The 19646-nt window shown below is 35.2% G+C and overlaps 1 protein-coding gene across 3 annotated transcripts in view; it reads left to right on the forward strand.

The window, feature by feature from the left end:
* CADM2 (cell adhesion molecule 2) overlaps positions 1-19646 on the forward strand; it is a 1086372-nt gene that overhangs the window by 821571 nt on the left and 245155 nt on the right. For all 3 annotated transcript variants that reach the window (XM_064580279.1, XM_045902679.3, XM_064580283.1), the window contains exon 2: positions 5812-5961. In XM_064580279.1, the coding sequence (XP_064436349.1) occupies positions 5812-5961 (150 nt within the window). The remainder of the gene's footprint in view (positions 1-5811; positions 5962-19646) is intronic.

The raw sequence follows: 19646 nt of genomic DNA on the forward strand, positions 1-19646 counted from the left end.
AAGCACTCATGCACCGTGTGCACTGATCCACTGTTGCGGCCCACATTTAATCTTTAGTGCAGGAAGAGAGATGGAGAAAACCATCGCCTTCACTCATCATACATTCAGGAGATAGCAAGGCTTGAATAATGACGTTTCTGGAAGCAGAGCCATGTTTTGGGATCAGTGTTCAAACACACGTTTTTGCCCTGTCTGCTCTCTTTCAACAATACTGCTGGCTTCGAAGATCTCTCTTTGCCGCTTTGCTTATTGCATCTCTGCGGTAATTGCACATCACAGCCTGTCAGCAAGGTCGAGGTGGCCATGATCTTAGAATTTGCTTCTTTATGTGCTGTGTGACAGTGTGTTGGGTGCTTGGTGGTCAGTCAGTGAAAGCGTGCTTGAAATGTGGGAAGCAAGGACAGCTCTTAACTAACTGAGGTCAACAGGGGTCAAGACTCAGTTGACCTGATTTTGAATTTGGTAATTCCTGATCCAGACAAGAAAAGGTTTGAGCCATTTTTCCCTAAGTATATGAGAAATAGAAACATTGAAGGAATAATGGCAGCTTCTCTGTCTGCTATTTAAAGACAGGGTCAGGAAAGCCATCTTTGCAGACTACTGAATAATTGTTCTTCATTCAAATGTCTTTCACAGCAATAAATCAGCAAATTGTTTCCATATAACTACTGAAACTAGCCTAAATGGTTTTCAATCCCTGACGCTAGTTAGAAATAAACTTGGTAGTCTAAGAAAACTATCAGTTCAACGGTGTAGAGGAAAAAGAGATCAATTTGAAGGACTTTTATTGGAAAAATGATGAGTGGGGGGAAAAGGACTCTTGGAAAATGATTTGAGGAAAAAGGGGAAAGGGGACTGAAGAGACTCAAAATATGAAGAGAAGAACTTCAAAAATAGAGCTGTATTGCATTGGAAAGAGTTCATTGGTTTTCAGAAAAAAAAAAAACAAAAACAAAATATTTATGCTAAATATGTAGGTAAGAGCCCCAACAAGAGACATCAAAGGTGGCTTTTCCAGTGGTGTGCTATGTAAATGATTAACAACTGCCTCTGTGGAGAAAAAAACAAAACAAAACAAAACACTGACTTGAGCTGTTTGCCAGTCTCCATAGTGAAAAGACTCTCACTGAGGTCCATTTGAAGCTAGCAGAGTATGTCTTTGAGCATAAAGTGAGAAGAGTTACGTTCGGTTGGCTCTCATGAGCTGGGATGAGCCAGCTCTAGCACATCACAGCTTTTACTTGAATTTCAAATGTTCCTTCACTTATTAAAAATAGATGTAAAAATTTAAATGCATCTTTGAAATGTTTAACTCCAAACTCCATGCTTATTTTATAGCAGTTACTCAGTCAGAATTAAGTTCACTTTCTTTTCCAAGCAGTTTTTTGGTTAAGCATGTGAGGTCTGAAGACCGAGTAGGAGGGTTCAGAACCTGGATGCTGTACTTTGTAGCTGTGTGACTGTGGGCACATTATTTAAGCTCTCTTTGCATCTGTTCCCACATCTTCAAGGTAGAGATGATGACAAGGTTGGCATGAAAAGTAAATCACTGATAGAAGAAATGCACTTAGAATAGTGCCTAGAATATTGTGAATGCTCAGATAAGTTTAACTGTAGTTTTCATATATTTACCATTGGCTTAGTGATTGTAGAAGATGCGATAACAGAGGAAGGGCACTATGAAAATGGCTGTTGGGGCACCTGGGTGGCTCAGTCAGTTGAGCAGCCGACTCTTGGTTTCCGCTCAGGTCATGATCTCAGGGTTGTGCGATTGAGCCCCACATCAGGCTCCATGTGCAGGGAGTCTGCTGGAGAGTCTCTCCCTCACCCTCTCCCTCTGCCCCTCCTGCCATTCTCTCTCTCTCAAAATAAATAAATAAATATTTAAAATGGATGTTGATGAAAGGGAAATTGGACCAGGAAAGGAAAGGAAAATATTTTCCATCTCAGCATCCTGTCCACCTAAGAGGGCTTAGGTAGGGCTTATTATACTCAATATTCAAGAAAAGTTATTGTCTTATATGTTTTTCCCCTTTTGGAGCATAAATTTGGCAGTCTTTCTTTTTATGTCCCATTTTGGGTGCTGACAATGGTATTGGATGTGTGTGTTCTAGATTACATCTGTTATATCTTATGTACACTCCTTCATGATTTTCAATTAGAACTTCAAAAAAATGTCTTAAGACAATATACTAATAAGGATTTTATGATTTAGATTTTCTGTATTTTTTTTTTCTTGGTAAAGAATTAGTCTCTCCTCCTGCCTCTCTATTTTGACCATGAACAAATGCAGCAGACTTAGTCATTCTCCTGTCACAGGTTCCCCTACAAGGCCAGCCACTGCTCTAAGAAGATGCTTTCATTTTGGACAATGAGCCCCCACTGGTAGCTCCAACTCTCAATATAGAATGTTAAGCAATGTAACTGATTCAAAGATAAGTAAGATGATGTCATCACCTGCCCTTTAATTATCTTAGAAGCAACTCAAGGAGACTGATATTTTTGCAAATAACAAAAGGGAATAAACACAAGGAGGGGAGGAGAAAATGATGGACATAGGCTGCCTGCAAAAATAGCTAACCTCTACGAGTCCAAATTGGAAGTTTTGTTTCCTTTACATTTGATCATACACTTGTTTGATTAAGAATAACTCCTCTGAAATCTAGGATGGTGCTTAGCTTAGCCAAAGAAAGGATCCTTTTAGAATAAGGCCTCAAATGATATGAACAGTGCATTTCAGAAATCCTTATAGATGCGGTGGGGGGAATAAAGAAAGAGTTATGTACCACACCTAGACTGCCTTCTCCCCTGCCTTCACACCCTCTCACAAAGTTTCCCAACTCTGCAGTCTCCTTAGCAAGTTTCTCTTCCTCTGTGCATCTTTCAAATGTTGATTCATATCAGGCAAAGCATGTAGTAAGTCCCCAAAATATTTGTTTAATGAATGCACTAAAAATGAATCCTTAATTTGATAACATTAATTTTGCTAATTGGGAAAATTAGTAACTTCTTTGGAAAGACTCTCTGAAATTGAATTAAATGACAACCTTGAGCCACAAAGAGTTAAAAGAGAAAAGGATCATTTAACCTGATGCTCTCTCCAGGTTATAACCAGAAGTAAAAGACAATTCAAAGCTTGAGAAGAAGTTTGACTGTCTACAAAACTGGCTTTTGAATTGATTTTGGAAACCACATATCCTAAGGGTATTTAAGATTAGTAGATTCTCCACATGAGATTGCTCTCTACTGGGAAAAACTAAATTATTTGACTGTGGGGATTTTAGGCTGCAAGTCCCAGGGAACTGAAGTCATAATACTTTAAAGTCAGAATCCACATGGGGAGAAGATGGAGGGAAGTTGTCCTAGTCTCCTACCTGAGAGGACAAAGAATAGGTGTGCAAGTGTATATAGAGTAACTGGCATGCAGAAGACCCTAACAAATATTACTTTCTTTCTTCTCTGGGCCAGTAAGGAAAGATTGAAATAATTGTCAAAAGTGAGTTCTGAATAGGATAGGATATTCGATGGCAGTTGATATTGACGTCCTCTCTTATTTGATTTTAATGCTACAACTGAAATTTATGAAGACGTAGTTCAGCTAGGTATGCAATTGAAAATCTCATTGTTAAAATGTTTACTCATTTATTTATTTTTATTGTTGTCTAAATCACACTTAAGCAAATAGTGATAAAGTTATTATGACCCAGCAGCCTTTTTGGAAAACTAAGAGTAAAATACTGAACTTTCAGAACAAACCCCAAATGGTTCATTGACTCTATTCCACCATGGAAAATCACTTAACCTCCTAGTGTCAGTTTATCCATCTGTGAAATGAGAAGGCTAATATTTTCTCATGGGGATGTTTTGAAAATTATTTTGCAAATGTAGTGGATGAAATTGTTGCAAGCATCACTGCTCTTTTTCCACTTCTTTAAGGAAGCAGACAATATTATTTATGTACCAGTTGATAGTCAAATGGTCACCCAGAATGAACTGTGTATTCTTATTAGCACTTGTGTGCTTTTTATTACTTAAAGAATCCCTCCTCCCTCACATTGTTGAGTTCATGTGTTACATCAATACTTGGGAATCTGAGCAAAATATCTTAAAATCATTCTGAGCTTCGTATTTATGAACTGGTAATCTGATATCTCTGGTAATTATTCCTTCTTTCTGTTTTAGCTCACTTTTTCTCTTATGTGGTTTTTCGCCTCACCTCACTTCACAAGATTGATAGTTTTCCACGTTTCCCTGCTAGAGGTCACCTCTGAGCTGAAGGCAAAACACATCCCACTCCGGCTCCTGTTGACTTTTAAGTCAACTATCAAAGAATTTATTCCAGACATCTCCTAACCTCAATTTAAAAACTCCACCCTAAAGATTACAGGGAGATATCCTGGGGAGTTGCCATAGTGACTCTAAGAGGTTGGCATTGAGAAGACAAAGCTACTGATAGCAGATTTTATACTTGATAGGCTTAATTATATAACATGGTCATGAACCTCTGAGTTTGTGTTATTTAGGTCTGGAAAGAAATTTTCCCCTTCAGGCTCTTCTGTCTCTTACGGTGCCAATCAACAGGCTTCTTGGTAATAAGATCCTTTATGCCAATAGCTCCAGCCTAACCTCAAGTGGTGCTTGTGGTAATGATAGAATCATTACAAAACTAAAGAAGAAAAGGGAAATATATTTCATGGGTGTGATTAAGTCATCATAATGTTCTTGCATACGTAAATTATCCTTGACTTAATGAACTACCTTGCTCACATAATAGTATTTTAACCTGGCTCTGGAAAGTCATTTTTTACCCATGTTGATAATTGTTACCAGACTTGGCAGAGCTCCTCTCCAGATCATCTTGCTGAAGTGAAATTTATGTATTATGTTTCCATGTGCATGAATTTTGTTTTAACTACTAGAAGTGTTCTTACTAAGTAAAGTTATTATATGAATTATTTTAATAAATTAGTATGATACTTAGGAAGATAGAATACTTGATTATACTCTAATGATATCCAATTTGACAAGCGTCATTTAAAATATGTTTTTTTTCTTGATTATAAAAGATTATAAAAGATTATATTCATTGGAGAAAATCAGGAAACTAGAGAAAGGAACAAAGGAGAATATTCTCTCTATCTCCTAGGTTAATCTCTTTAACATTTTGATGGATATTCTACAAGATGAACACTTTTTGAAAAATACTTAACATTGTTTTCTCTAACACATTTCGTGTTTCTAAAAACAGCTACGTCTACAAGAAGCTCTGGTAAAATGGGATTCTTTTTTTGTTTTATTTCTTTTATCAGAAATTGAATCTAAAGTTCTAGTATCCATATTTCATAGACCTTATTCAGGATTATAAAAGCTACCAGGGAAGTATTTTATGTGGTTTCCTCTGCTGCTTTAGAGAGTTCAATTCAGCCAAAATTATTCCAGTGACTTATTTTCAAAGATGACTAGATCCACCCTATATAATTAATGCAAGGCCAAAGGAAATTAATGATAATCATGTTACTATTTGTATATAAATCTTCATGTGTGCCTAGGAGGCAAAGAAGGTTTTCTGGAACACATAAGGGAGTATGAAGGAGTCTTAATGGTATGCAAAACTGTTGTCCCCTGATGAAGGGGTTTCAATTATTTTTTCTGTCTTTTGGTAATATATAGTTTTGTTGTTGTTTCGTTGGTTTAATTTTTTTTTTTTTTTTTTTTTTTTTTTTAGTGAGAAGTTAAGTCCAATGTAGCTCTTGGGAAGTTAATCATTTTATAACTTTCATTTAATCAACGTTTTCTTTAATCCCCTTTTAGGCAGCCAAGGGCAGTTTCCACTAACACAGAATGTAACGGTTGTTGAAGGTGGAACTGCAATTTTGACCTGCAGGGTTGATCAAAATGATAACACCTCCCTCCAGTGGTCAAATCCAGCTCAACAGACTCTGTACTTTGATGACAAGAAAGGTGAATACATTTTCTTTTAAATGTTTTAATCATATTCTGAAATATCCTAATTATAATGAATTTATTTTTCTGAGATGATTCAAATTATTCATTTTGATTACCAAACTGCTGCTGCTTGTATTTAAACATGTTAAATATTAAATACTTTAGTTTGCAAGTCATAAACACTAAAGATAACCTATGTCAACTTTTTAATAAAATAAACAGCTTCAATTCTGTTTCAAAAATCACTTTATGCTTTCTCTTAACCATAATCTTCTCTCTAGATATCATATTCCTCATCCTTGCAATTGCCCTGTGTGTAGATTAACTATTTTTTCCTCACTCCAGGTAATATATTTTTTTTTATTAACCTTAGCTTAATGTATTTAGAAGATGCTGTATGATTTTGGAAAGTTTTATGATTTTATTCTTATGAACGGGCTTGAAAATAAGAATTGTAGAAATAATTCCCATAGAAAGTTTAAGTAACTCCATGGTTTCAAAATAAATAACTGAAATTAAAAAGGTGTGTTTACTTCAAGTTGAGTTAGACTTCATTAATTAACTGGGCTCCTAATTGGATGACAGATTCTGTTGATTAAAGTTTTTTTTAGAGAAGTGATGAAATTCATAATATATAATTCAAGCAAACAACTAAAAGTATACACTGAATTTCCGAGTCTTCATCTGTTATTATAAGCATTGAGAGGAAAAGTGAGTTCATGAACTATAATAAAAACATGGAGTTGTTGCTATAGAGAAATTTAAATTACATAGAATGTAAATATCTATTTATATATGAGCTATTCAGCATGGTCTTAATATCTGGATTTCTTATGAATCTGTGTAGCTAACAGTAAGATAATTTGAAATCAGTTCCATTTTAATGGTTAAAGTGTAGTTGAATTAGTCCAATAAATGTGCACATTTGCCCTAAAATAGGAATTCACTGTATTTTTTTTAACTTGATGTAGTTTTCCCTCTTTGATGTACTCTAGATTTAAAATGAATTTTTTTATTCATTTAAAATTTTAATATATAATGGAAGACTGATTAAAAATTTATTGACTCAACAAATAATTTTTGAGGTTTCCTTCATAAAAGGTGTTAGAGTTGGTGAACAAACAGATAAAATCCCTGCCCTTCGAGGACATACAGTCTAGTAGCGGACAGATGATAAAAAATATGAACATGAACAAAATATATTTTAGAGTACATTGGTAGGGGACAAGTGTTCTCTATCTCAATAGATACATAGATGCATAGATAGTTGATAAATACCTACAGAAAGAGAGGGAGAGAGAGAGAGAGAGAGAGGGAGGGAGGGAAGGAGAGAGAGATTTTAAGAAACTAGCTCAAGTGATTGTGGAAGCTAGCAAGTCTGAAATACGCAAAGCAGGCCAGCCTTCTAGAGATCCAGGGAAAAGTCAGAATTGCAGCTCAAGTCTGAAGGCAGTCTGGAGACAAAATCCCTTCTTCCAGGGACCTCAAATGTTTTCTCTTAATGCTTCAGCTGATTGAACAAGGCCACAGCAGGGTAATCTGCTTTACTGAAAGTATAATGACTTAAATTAATCTCATCTAAATATATCTTCACAGCAGCATCCAGACTGGCATTTGACCAAATATTGGGGTACTGTGGCCTAATTAATTGGTTGACATAAAAAGTTAAGTATCACAGAGGGTCAGGCTATCATTTCTGTAGAATTGTATTACTTAGAAAGAGCTTGTATTTATTGTTTTATTTTGCCATTTGAAAGATAAATGCAACAGGTATCACTAATGGCCACATTGTTATAGAAGCATATGGAAAGATGGGGTTAAAGGTCCCACAAGTATGTGAGATTTAAAGTTAGTATGGTGATTTAAACATTGTGACTCAAATATTGGCCAGACTTAAAGCCAATGTGGTGACTCCATATTTATGTTTTGATTAGAGTGTTTGTTGTGTCATCATTCATGTTTAACAGGGACTTTTAGTCATAGAGATTTGTTTTTTTTGGAGGGGGGTACTTTAAGAATATTTTAAAGAGTCTGAAAATGAATTTTGAAACGTTCATCTGCTAAACACTCACTATAGCAATATTAATGTAATTTTAGTCCCTATTAGTATTATTGATTATGTAATGCTTCTGATTAAGGACATTTTTATCCCATATAGAAATTTTTAAACATATTTTGTGAGACTATAAAATATCTCTTTGGAGTTTGAAAAAAATATTAGAAATATCTAATGTGATATTTTAAAGCTTTTTTAAAAGAAAGGATATTCAAGAATAAAAATTTGATTTTATGAATTAATTACATTAAATTTTTATAAATATAACCCACATAAAATAGCTTGTATTTCAGGTATATTCAATAGGAATGAAAGTTATATTAGTAAAAATGAAGCTTGAAGACTACCTTTGGTTTCACTGGTTCCTAGTAAAAAATATATCTAAGTTTTATCATGCTAATATCATGTAAGCTTTATATTTTGACTTTAAATATACTAGTGCTTTTGGGGTAGTGAAGGCACATCTTCTATTAAAAAAATGTGCTAGTGTTTACTTTTCTTTGCTCCTTTATGGTGTTTGGAGGGGTTTGTTGTTGTTTTTTAAATCAAGTGATCTCTGTTGCTTTCTAAAGTATGAAGTCCCATTGGGGTACCTGGGTGACTCAGTCCTTTGAGTTTCCTACTCTTGGTTTCAGCACAGGTCATGATCACAGACTCGACAGGTAGTCTGCTTGAGGTTTTTCTCTCTCTCTTCATCTGTCTGCCCCCATTGCCCTCTCACTCTCGCTCTCTAAAATAAATAAATCAGTCTTATGTTTTTTAAAGAACGAAGTCCCATTAGTTTAAAAAAAAATACATGAGTCACACACAGAGATTTAACAACCTCTTTTTGCTTTTAGCATTAACTTATTACAAGTATTTGTAAATAAATATTTAAATGTATATGCCCAAATACAAGGTGACATCAATTTTAAGGAAATTTCTCACTTTCCCAATAATGCAAAGCAAGAGAAAATGTTTTGAGGACACAGTCATTTAGAGATGCTCATGGACAATTAAATGTATAGTTTATACTATTTAATTTATTGATTTGAGTATACATGCGTATTTAAACTAATACAAAAACATAAATATGTGTGTATTTAAACCGATACAAAAACAAACTAATACAAAAAAAAGAAAACATTTTTCACTTAGAGATACTGTTTTTCCATCCTGGCATTTAATAAAATAATCTTGCTTAGCAGCACTTTTTCAAAGTGTAGGATATACTATCAATGAGAAATTTATCCCGAGTAACAACTATGAATTTTTATGACAGCAGAACAATTTTTTGTTGTTCATTCATCCTGCAGGAGTCTAATAATGATCTCCACTATGTAACAACTGATTGTACTGCTTTTTAAGCAGATCTTTGAGAGTCATGTTTATAGTGACATCTACAATTGTGAGGTCAAATCCTCAGGCACAAAAACGAAATCTATACAAAATGTCTTTGCCTCTTCTTTCAGTGATTCCATAAGTTATCCTTTATAGAACATCTAAAACCAGAATTGATTCAGGGTGTTTCAAGCTAATGTGTCTTAGGATCCTGTCGAAAAAAAACAGCAACTTGTAATATAAGATTTGCAAAGACTTGGAAATGAGGCAGCCCTTCCTTTCTGAGGGATAATTATGGTGGGAAAAATCCATCATGTCATATTTGGGATATTTAGCAACATATTCCTTCATCTTACTGCTATAAAATAGCAATATCTTATCATATGAATCACTGTAGTATGCACTTGCTTTATTTCATTTTTTTCTTTACCAATTGTTACAACAGCTTAGAATTATGTTGAAGAAAGCCAGTGTGTGTGTGTGTGTGTGTGTGTGTGTGTGTGTGTGTGTGTAGTAGAGCCAGTTTCTGGATTTGATATTAGACTGGTTCTAACTCTAACTCTATTATGGTTTTAATAGTCTGTTGCAACAGGGGCGCCTGAGGGGCGCAGTGGGTTAAGCGTCTGACTCTTGGTTACTGGTCAGGTCATGATCTCTGGGTTGTGGGATCCAGTCCCAAGTCAGGCTCTGTGCTCAGGGTGGAGTCTCCTTGAGATTCTCTCTCTCCCTCTGCCCCTCTCCCCTCAAATAAATAAATACATCTTTAAAAAACAATAGTCTGTTGCAACAGGATTAACAGAAAGTTTCGAATTAAAAAAAACGCTTTCATGAATGGCAATCTAACATGTCTATTCCCTCACAAGTCATTGGTTCAGTTCCTATGTGATGTCCTAGTGGAAGGGGTCCTTGACAGTTATATCTATCAAATGCAAGAGTTTGAAAATGAAAGCATTTTTTTTGAAGAGGCCACATTACTGTTTCCCTCCCACGTGGTCTTTTTGTCTGCCTTTACCTGCCTCGCCTCAATCCTAAAACTCAATCCTCGCCATATTGTACCAGAGCCTAAGTGCAGAAGCTAAGCATGAGTTAGCGTGACTGGAGTAACACACACATGCCGTGCAAATGGCAACTGCTCAGGAGAACAATAGGAAAACGAGTGATTGTCTGTATCACTGATTGCACCAGCTTCTGCAGGTGGCTGTTACCTTTAAATAAAGGCTCCATCCTTAACCCTGTTCTTATTTCTGCCTCAGATTATGTTGCCTCTTGTTTGCGGGAGCTTTCAAAACAGAATCTTTCAAGGGTACACAGTATCACAGTGTTTTAATTGTGTCTCAAATGATTTTAAAATGCAGCTAAGGTTGAAAAGCTTTGGGTTAAGCCAGTCAATTTTCACAAGAGTTCTGTATCCCTAAGTTTAGGTTTTTGTACTGACATTGGTTATCGAGAAGGAAGGGAGAAAAGGAAGGAGAGCAAGTTGTTCAGAAGAATGGAACAGGTGCTTCTCATCAACATTGCCACCGTCACTCTGAGTCTCAAGACATATTCTGAGAGGTCTTCCATGCTAGCTGGAGACACAAGGTGGCTTCCTGCCTGTGAGGGTTGAACAAAGAACTCAGGATGGTGGCCCCGTGGTCCAGTTGGAACTGGGAAAACCTTTCTTGTTTACTTGGAATTACTCACTAGAGAAAAGCATCCTGTGTCTTGTTTACTTGGAATTACTCACTAGAGAAAAGCATGCTGTGAGTGGGCAGTTGATGATCAGCTGAAGGAGAATTAAGCTGCAGCCCTTTCCTAGGAGTCTCAGTTAGGGAGGTTAAATGTGAATATTCAGGAACCTCTTCTCAAAAGGAGACAGGTGTCCCGCAGGGACTGGCTGAAGTGAAACTAATATTGTAAGATTTCTCATTCAGGTAACATAAAGAGGAAGGCAGTGAATTCAGCAATAAACATCTGGGCTTTGGCTATCGTGAGCACACTTAATGTGATCCGTAGCTTCCTTAAGTGCTGATGGGTAATGAAGAAATTTGAATCCAGGTGTGGCCTCTGTGTTAGTTTTAACCAGAATGCTCCTGAGAACAAAGTTGTCTGGCACCAGGTCAGCTTAAGTATACCCCAAGCGGCCTCTGCCATTGAAATCAGCAGCTGCCTTTTAGGTAAAGAGCCGCAGTTCCTTTCAAAATGTTGAAGACATACATAGAGTAAGACAGAGGGATGCATTATAGTCAGCACTGCCCAAGATAATTTTCCATGACAATGACAGTGTTCTGTATCTGTGCAGAACAAAATTCTGTAGCCAGTAGCCACATGTGAATATTTAAATTTAGGTTAAATAAAAATTAAATAAAATCAAAATTCAGTTTCTCAGTTACATTGGCCACATTTCAAGTACTCAATAGGCACATGTGGCTAGTGGTTACTATTTTGTCAAGCACAGTTCTAGATGCTGATTCACTCCTTAGATGCCGTAATAGACCTTGTCCAATTCCAGCCTTAATTGGTAGAATATGTATTTTCCAACTGAGAAAACCCTAGGTCATTATAAATATATTTATTGAATATTAAATAAATGACATTTTGCTGTTTAAGTTGCATTGCTTTTTTTTTTTTTTAAGATTTTATTTATTTATTTGACAGAAAGAGAGAGAGCACAAGCAGGGGGAGCGGCAGGCAGAGGGAGAGGGAGAAGCAGGCTCCCTGTGGGGCAGGGAACCCAACACGGGGCTCGATCCCTATACCCACTTTATTCCAAATGCTTACTTATTACTATTTATAATAGATGTGGTGAGATTTGTGTGCAGGCACTTAACCGACTGAGCCACCCAGTTGTAAAGTTTTAATGGTGACATTGTTGCATTGGAGACAAAAGTCAGATCTGACTTCTAGTCCTGCCTCTGACAGCAACTAGCAGAGTTAAAAAAAAAGGGGGGGAGCTCATCGACACCTGACCAAATCAGATGTTCCAGTGGTTGGATCACAATTGCATTTTTAACAATTTCCCTATCTACTTTCTGTGCACCTGAAAACCAAAAATCATTAACTATGGAGTAAATATTCAATTACAATTCCATTTCATTTCTGCATAGTTGCTGTATGAAGCCTTTTTCTTTTTTTTTTTAAAGATTTTATTTATTTATTTGAGAGAGAGAGAATGAGAGACAGAGAGCATGAGAGGGGGGAGGGTCAGAGGGAGAAACAGACTCCCCGCCGAGCAGGGAGCCCGATGCGGGACTCGATCCCGGGACTCCAGGATCATGACCTGAGCCGAAGGCAGTCGCTTAACCAACTGAGCCACCCAGGAGCCCCAGCCTTTTTCTATAACACTTAAAAACCTGCAAATCTAAATAGAAAATAAAAATTAAGAGGATGACATTACAAGTTCTTATGGGTCAGAGGGACCTAGAATAGACATAACTAACTGATTCACCTGTTATGCCTCTCTTTCTCTTTACACAAATCTCACCACATCTGTTACAAATAGTAGTAGGTAAGCATTTGGAATAGAGGGGGTATAGGGAGACAGAGAAAATAGGGAGCAGAGTTCACTGAAACACCACAGGAATGGTGTGTGGCATTTGGCAATAGAAATAAAAAAATCAATTGGATTATTGCAGCTGTTTCTCTGCAGGTGTGGGGAAAACCAAAAAAAACAATTGAAGCAGTACAGTCTGATCACTCAACGCTCAGGAAAAAACACTTCAATTCCTTCCTAGTATTGACAAAAAATACTTTGGACAAACATCTCCCAGGGTGCATAGCATATGCATTCAACAGACATATATCTATGTGCTTGTATTTGTTTTTATATAAGAATCCAAAATACATAACTTTGTGGGATATTTCTCTTCACAGTAGTTTCACATTTTTGAATTATGTTTGCGTGATTCTCAAATATTTCCTGGAAGGAGATTTCATTACTGGAGGAATGAAGATAAAATTTTATTAAGGGCATAACCAAAAATCACTGGTGTTAATTATCTAATTTTTCTGCCAATAATTTTACATTAATACGGGGGGCAGTGGGAGAGAAAGAACATGCATAAGGTGTCCTCGAACAAGGAGTGATAAAGAGAAGAAAAATGAGATGAACCTGAAATGAAGGTACAAGTTTTCCTGGCTCCATGCCAACCAATGCCTCCTGACAGTATCCTTACCCACGACTGGGTTCAATCAGTGTGACAGACTTTAAAATCTTAAAAATTAACTCAGTAAGGCAGGTAGTAAGGTGGCCAATCTTACCCTTCTTTTTGCTTTCTTAAAATTTTTTAAATATTATGTGTAAGTTACACTAAAGGCATAGAATTAATGATGACAACTTAAAGTTATACAATTTGTCAATAGCTTTCATGTTTATATTTTGTCATTGTATTCACAGCAACCCTGTACAGTAGGCAGAACCATTTTATATGTAAAGAAATCAAGGCGTGCAGATTTGAATAACTTGAGTAGTAAATGACAAAACAATGATGAGACTGAGTTTTCTTATAATGCGCCTAATTCACTTTATGCTGTATCATTCTGGTAAGGCTTCATTTTACAGCGTTTTGGATTTTTGTTTGTTTGTTTGTTTTTCAGTTTTCTTGTGAAAATTATCATTTCTTTTTGGTCTTTACTCCAAAGTCGCCTTCTCAGTAGTAGATCCGAGTACACTTTATTTCATATTTCAACTCATCATACTACAGTCATTTCATATGTTTCAGCAGATTTCCTAGTAAATGTGTGCATATTAAATGAGTATGAATCAAGTTACCATTAAAAAAAATACACTCTTGAGTTAATAAAGCATGAACACACTATTTAAAGACATATAGGCATAATTAAAGGAACTATTCAATGTGATGCAGCACCCGGGAGCTAGGAACAATAGGAAACCATCCTGCCCTCGTCCCTGAAAAGGGGACAAAAAGATCAAAAGCTACAATTGTGGGATGAGGCTTCTGGTTAGAAGCTCTCACTGGTTGGGAAGGGGGTGCCTGTGGAAATATGTCAGTTGACTTTCCTTTCCTCCTACCTTCTGATTTCCTGACAATACTTTCCATTGTCTGAGCCCAAATGGAAACCATAGGCCAAAAAATCTAGCAGGATAAGCAGAAAGTAAACAGCACAACTTACATGCATATACAAAATTTCTCCTTATCCAGTTATTTTCAGTGAAGATAATTTCTACGGAAAAGCTTGCATCACTCTATGCTCACAATTACCTTCAGTAGAATTGTTTCTTTTGGGGAGAAATAAGTCACAATACTGTTTCTAAAACATGTTAATTTTTCAATGTTATATTCCTCAAATTTAATATGTATGTTAAACTGTGCACTAATAGATTTTGTAAAGAAATAATTTCCTTTCACTTAATCTTCTAATGATAAAGCCATTATGGGAAATTTTCATTAAGTGTCAGAAAAGTCTTTAGTTATACATAATATACTTTTTTCAATCTGTTTATTTTAGTGTAGTTTAAGTCCAGCAATTTCACGAAATACATAGATAACCATATACACTATAAATTTTATTGCTCATATGGTTTTATTGGTTATATGTTAAGCTATGACAGCATCAGGATTTGAAACTTTGACATTCAACACCACATATGTATGCCTGAATGTTTTTAGCAAATGTTAATTTTCAGATATTTTAGAATTCAGCATAATTTCCATACTTGATATTATATTTTAGAGAAATTAAGTTTCACTAATATTACTACTTTTTTGATGCTTTTTATAATGCTTTTATTTAAAAATGGAAGTGAAACATAATACAAATAAATCAAGTAATGGTAGGTCTCTGAAAATGAGCAAGTTCCTGACTTAGTGCTCTTAGTTATTGCACATTGCACATTGCTGTTCACTAACAATTTTTTTTTTTAGCAAAACCCTACAAAGAGAAAAATATTTGAAATATTTTATTCTACCTTCTGATGATTAACTTTTGTGTTTATCTAATCATTTCATTGAGTAAATATTTGCTAACTATCTAAAGTATGAGCTTGTTTCCAGTTATTGTAGTTCATTGATTTTTGAGTAGCCCTTTCCTGGTTGAATAGAGCTGCTTGAAAGAAAACTTGTCCTAATTAAAATTAGGTTCCCTTTATCTTCTAATTATATATGTTTCTGGGCATATATTTTATATCAGTATGTTGATAAGATATACAGAGTCAGTACATAGTCAGCAATTGTTAAAATGATCTTAAACCACCTGAGGAAAAACACTTTTTATCATGGCAGTAAAAGTGAATGATGGCTAGTCAGCCCACGTGGACAGTCAACACCATTGCATCATCTTTTGTCATCTCCCAAAACAATTTAAAAATGTAAACAATGACCGGCCAGGTTTTGAGGAATTATCTTTTGTGATATTAAAGATCCTCAGTTTGGAGAATTAATAGTCATTTAAAAAAGCAGGTTTCACGAAGTAAATGTTAATCTACAAATGTCCAAGCAGATTTAATATTTAAAAGATTTCCAAGTGACCATTTCAGTTCAATTCTGTGAAATTCTGCTGTGTCCCTGGAATTATACTGGGCATTAGAACTACTAAAATAAATAGAACATGAATTTTGACATCAAGTAGCAAGTTGTCATGTATCATCTATTTATAGGGATGGTGGATGATATAGGGGGAAAGTATTGGGTCAAGTATTTTGTAGGTAAGTAAATGTAATCCTATTTATTTCATAGTAAGCCTCGTCATAGAGAATATGACATGCCCAAATAATTGGTAAATATGTCTTCCATAAGCCTTGGAAAAAAAAAATAATTTCACTTGAAATACACATGACTGAAAATATACTTTTTTGGATGAAATGAATTTATTTAAAGAAACAGTCATAAATCAACTATTATGTATTATTTGTCAAATATGTAAAGTAACAGTGTACTGCATGGGGACCTGATTTCCTGGTGACATACTGATATGGTCTCTGTGTTGAATGGCCTTTTAATCAGGATCCTAACACAGACCATGGAGAATGTAAATATTCTAAAGTTTTTTAAGTAAATTTCAAAATAGCATTGACATTATAGATCTCAGTAAGTATAAGAAAATCATAACAGTATCAAAATATACTTGTCCTTAATGTATACATTTAATTCTATTTTTAATAACATAATTTTGATTTATACCAATACATTCTATTTAGATGAAACATAGTGTTTAAAGTGTTGCCATTTAATTTTTAGTGTTTTTACCCATTCTGTGTTTTTCTTAATAATTTATAACAGACTTTGAGACAGTAATATCCCCACCAATAGTGAATCTACACCGTAAAAATAGTGCTAATTTTTTGAGTTTGAGACTGATGAAAACAGCCCTAGAACACTAATGTAAAGATTATTCTACTCAAAAACTTAGTCAACTTCATCTCTCTCTTCTAGTTTCAAAATCTCAGTGGGGAGAAATGGATTGGCTTACATTAGGTGCCTCTATTGTGCTTTGCAGTATAACTAGGGGTGTGGTCACTGAGCCAAGCAATCACCGTAATTTATATCTACTACATTCAGTAAATCTCACATTCAATAGGCTCAGTGTGTAGAATCTATGTGGAATATTCTTTTCTCTCAAAAGAATATTTTTTTACGAAAATAACTTCAACATGAAGTACAAAACAAATAAGAAACCTCTATTTCAAATATTATAACTTAGACACCCCTAATTAGTATAGCCTCTTTTTAATCCCAATGAGCTTTTTTTTATAAGTAAACTTGGAAGTATTGGTCTAGGTACCAAAAAGTAGAAATAAAAACACACACAGTCATTCATTAATGGTGATACTAATTTAAAAACTATTAAATTATTAGGTTTTTTTTGGTGGAGTCTTTAGGATTTTCTATATGTATAGTATCATGTCATTGGCAAATAGTGAAAGTTTTACTTCTTCCTTACCAATATTTATGTTTTTTTTAAATTTATTTTCCTTATCTGATTGCTGCTGCTAGGACATTCAGTACTATGTTGAAAAAAGTCGTAAGAGTGGATATCCTCGTCTTGTTCGTGCTTAGAGGAAAAGCTCTCAGTTTTTCACCATTGAGTATGATGTTAGCTGTGGGTTTTTCATATAAGGCCTTTATTATGTTGAGGTATGTGACGTATAAACCTACTTTGTTGAGAGGTTTTATCATGAATAAATATTGTACTTTGACAATTTTTTTTTACAACTACTGAGATGATCATGTGGTTTTTATCCTTTTCCTTATTAATGTGTATGGATCACATTAATTAATTTGTGAATATTGAACAATCCTTGCATCCCTGGAATAAATCCCACTTGACCCTGGTGAATGATATTTTAAATGTATTATTGGATTTAGTTTGCTAATATTTTGTTGAGGATTTTACATCTATGTTCATCGGAGATATTGGTCTATAGTTCTGGGGGTTTTTTTGTTGTGTCTTTGTCTGGTTTTGGTATCAGGGTAGTGCTGGCCTCATGGAATAAATTTGGAAGCTTTTCTTCCTTTTTTATTTTTTGGAAGAATTTGGAAAGAATAGGCATTAACTCTTCCTTAAATGTTTGGTAGAAATCACCTGTGAAGCCATCTGGTCCTGGACTTTAGTTTGTTGGGAGTTTTTGATTACTGATTCAATTTTATGGCTAATAATTGGTCTCTTCAAATTTGCTATTTCTTCCTGATTCAGGTTTGGAAGGTTATATGTTTCTAGGAATTTATCCATTTCTTCTAAGTTGTCCAATTTATTGTAGCTAAAAATGTTAATGAATATGATCTACCTTTCAGTTCATTCACTTGTGTTTTTTTAATTAATTTTGGATATTTCCTGTATTTATAAAAACTGAGTGTTTTTCCTCCCCCACACCTCTTCAAGTAACATTTCTCCACAATCAAAAAGAATTAATACAATTTAGAAACAGCTTTTCCTGAATAAATATTTTTAATGTATTGCTTTCTACTGTGTGGGCATGAAGAGTTATAAATTAGTATAGGCACTCTATTTCCTTGGTTTATTATTTCTTCAGTCCCAGAAGGCTCTTGTAGCAATCCTTGGAAACAGCAGTAAATGAGCATTTTGCGGTACTGTGAAGTGTAGGAGGTAGTGTTATTTTAGTGCCTAAGTGTGGGTGGTTGTAAGAATTAAGTTTCCTGGTTTTATTGAGATTGGTGAGTGGACTAAGTACAAATGGAAAGTGGGAAGGGGAAATGCCGAATGACTGGTCTGTACGCTCTGTAGTAGTCACATTGACTTTTTAGAGAGAATAGCACTAGTACCAATCTAGACATACTTTATTACATTTCCCTTCAAAGCCCTTTCAAATACATATGGCCCACCTTTCTTTTGGTGCTGAAAATTGCATGCTACAAGACTGAATGGCTTATTTCCTAATAGTGAATTGTGATAAAAAACATCTTCTAGGGACCAGTAACTATGAAAATGATACTTGTTTATCATTCACTTATTTTTTTTCTAGCTTAAAATCCTACCTCATGAACTTTTGCACACATTATAGAAGAGTTGGTTGGTTGAGGTTTATAGGGTTGGTAGTCAGGGCAGCTGAGTTTAAATTCCAGTGGCATCATGGATTTGCATGTGATCACGAACCAACCTTGACCAATTACATAAAGCAATTTCAGTTCCAGCCTATATGCCTCTGGAGGCCAATGTGTTGTGAAGGACCACATGCTACTCTGTCAAGGTTTTCAGGCTAGACCTCTTCTTAGAGTATTTTTGAGATGTTTGACATGCTGGAAAATCAAATGATGCAACATCAAAAAAAGAAAAAAAAAAAGTCCGCCATTGATGTCTTAAGCAATTTCAGTCTAACAGGAATTTGAGATCATAAATACTCTCTTTAGACCAAAAGTGGCTGTGAATGTGTGTATACCTAAAAAAGGCCTTTTCATAAAGCCTAAGTATATTTAAATGATATCCAGCCTCACTCTTTCCTGGGTGCTATAACTATGTTGAAGGTGAAATGCAATGAAGGTTTCTAATATAGAGGCTGAGTTGCTACTCTAAAGACTTTGGGGAAAGGGACCTTCATTAGGGAGAGAGAACTTTTACGTTGAGTGTAAGCTCTGTCGTGCAAGATTTTCATAAAGAAATGGTAAGGCTCTCTCCCTCCTGCAGAACTGCCACTGAGATTATGTGACAAAGAGTGGCATAGAGTAAGAATGGAAGCCAGTCCTGGTACCCCAACACTGGCAGCTACTTTAACCAATTATTATTTTTTGCCCCCTTCTATATATTGATTCGGTATCGATTAAGTCAAAATGTACATTTCTATTTTGTTTATTACCTCCTCACTAAATACCCTCTTACTTCTTCCAATGGTGTTTTGAACGTCTTTTGGATTTCTCATTATACTACCCTGAAT

The sequence above is a fragment of the Mirounga angustirostris genome, unplaced genomic scaffold (assembly GCF_029215605.1).
Source record: "Mirounga angustirostris isolate CCGP_5_RB_7025 unplaced genomic scaffold, mMirAng1.0.hap1 SCAF_1, whole genome shotgun sequence".
NCBI classification, from domain to species: domain Eukaryota; kingdom Metazoa; phylum Chordata; class Mammalia; order Carnivora; family Phocidae; genus Mirounga; species Mirounga angustirostris.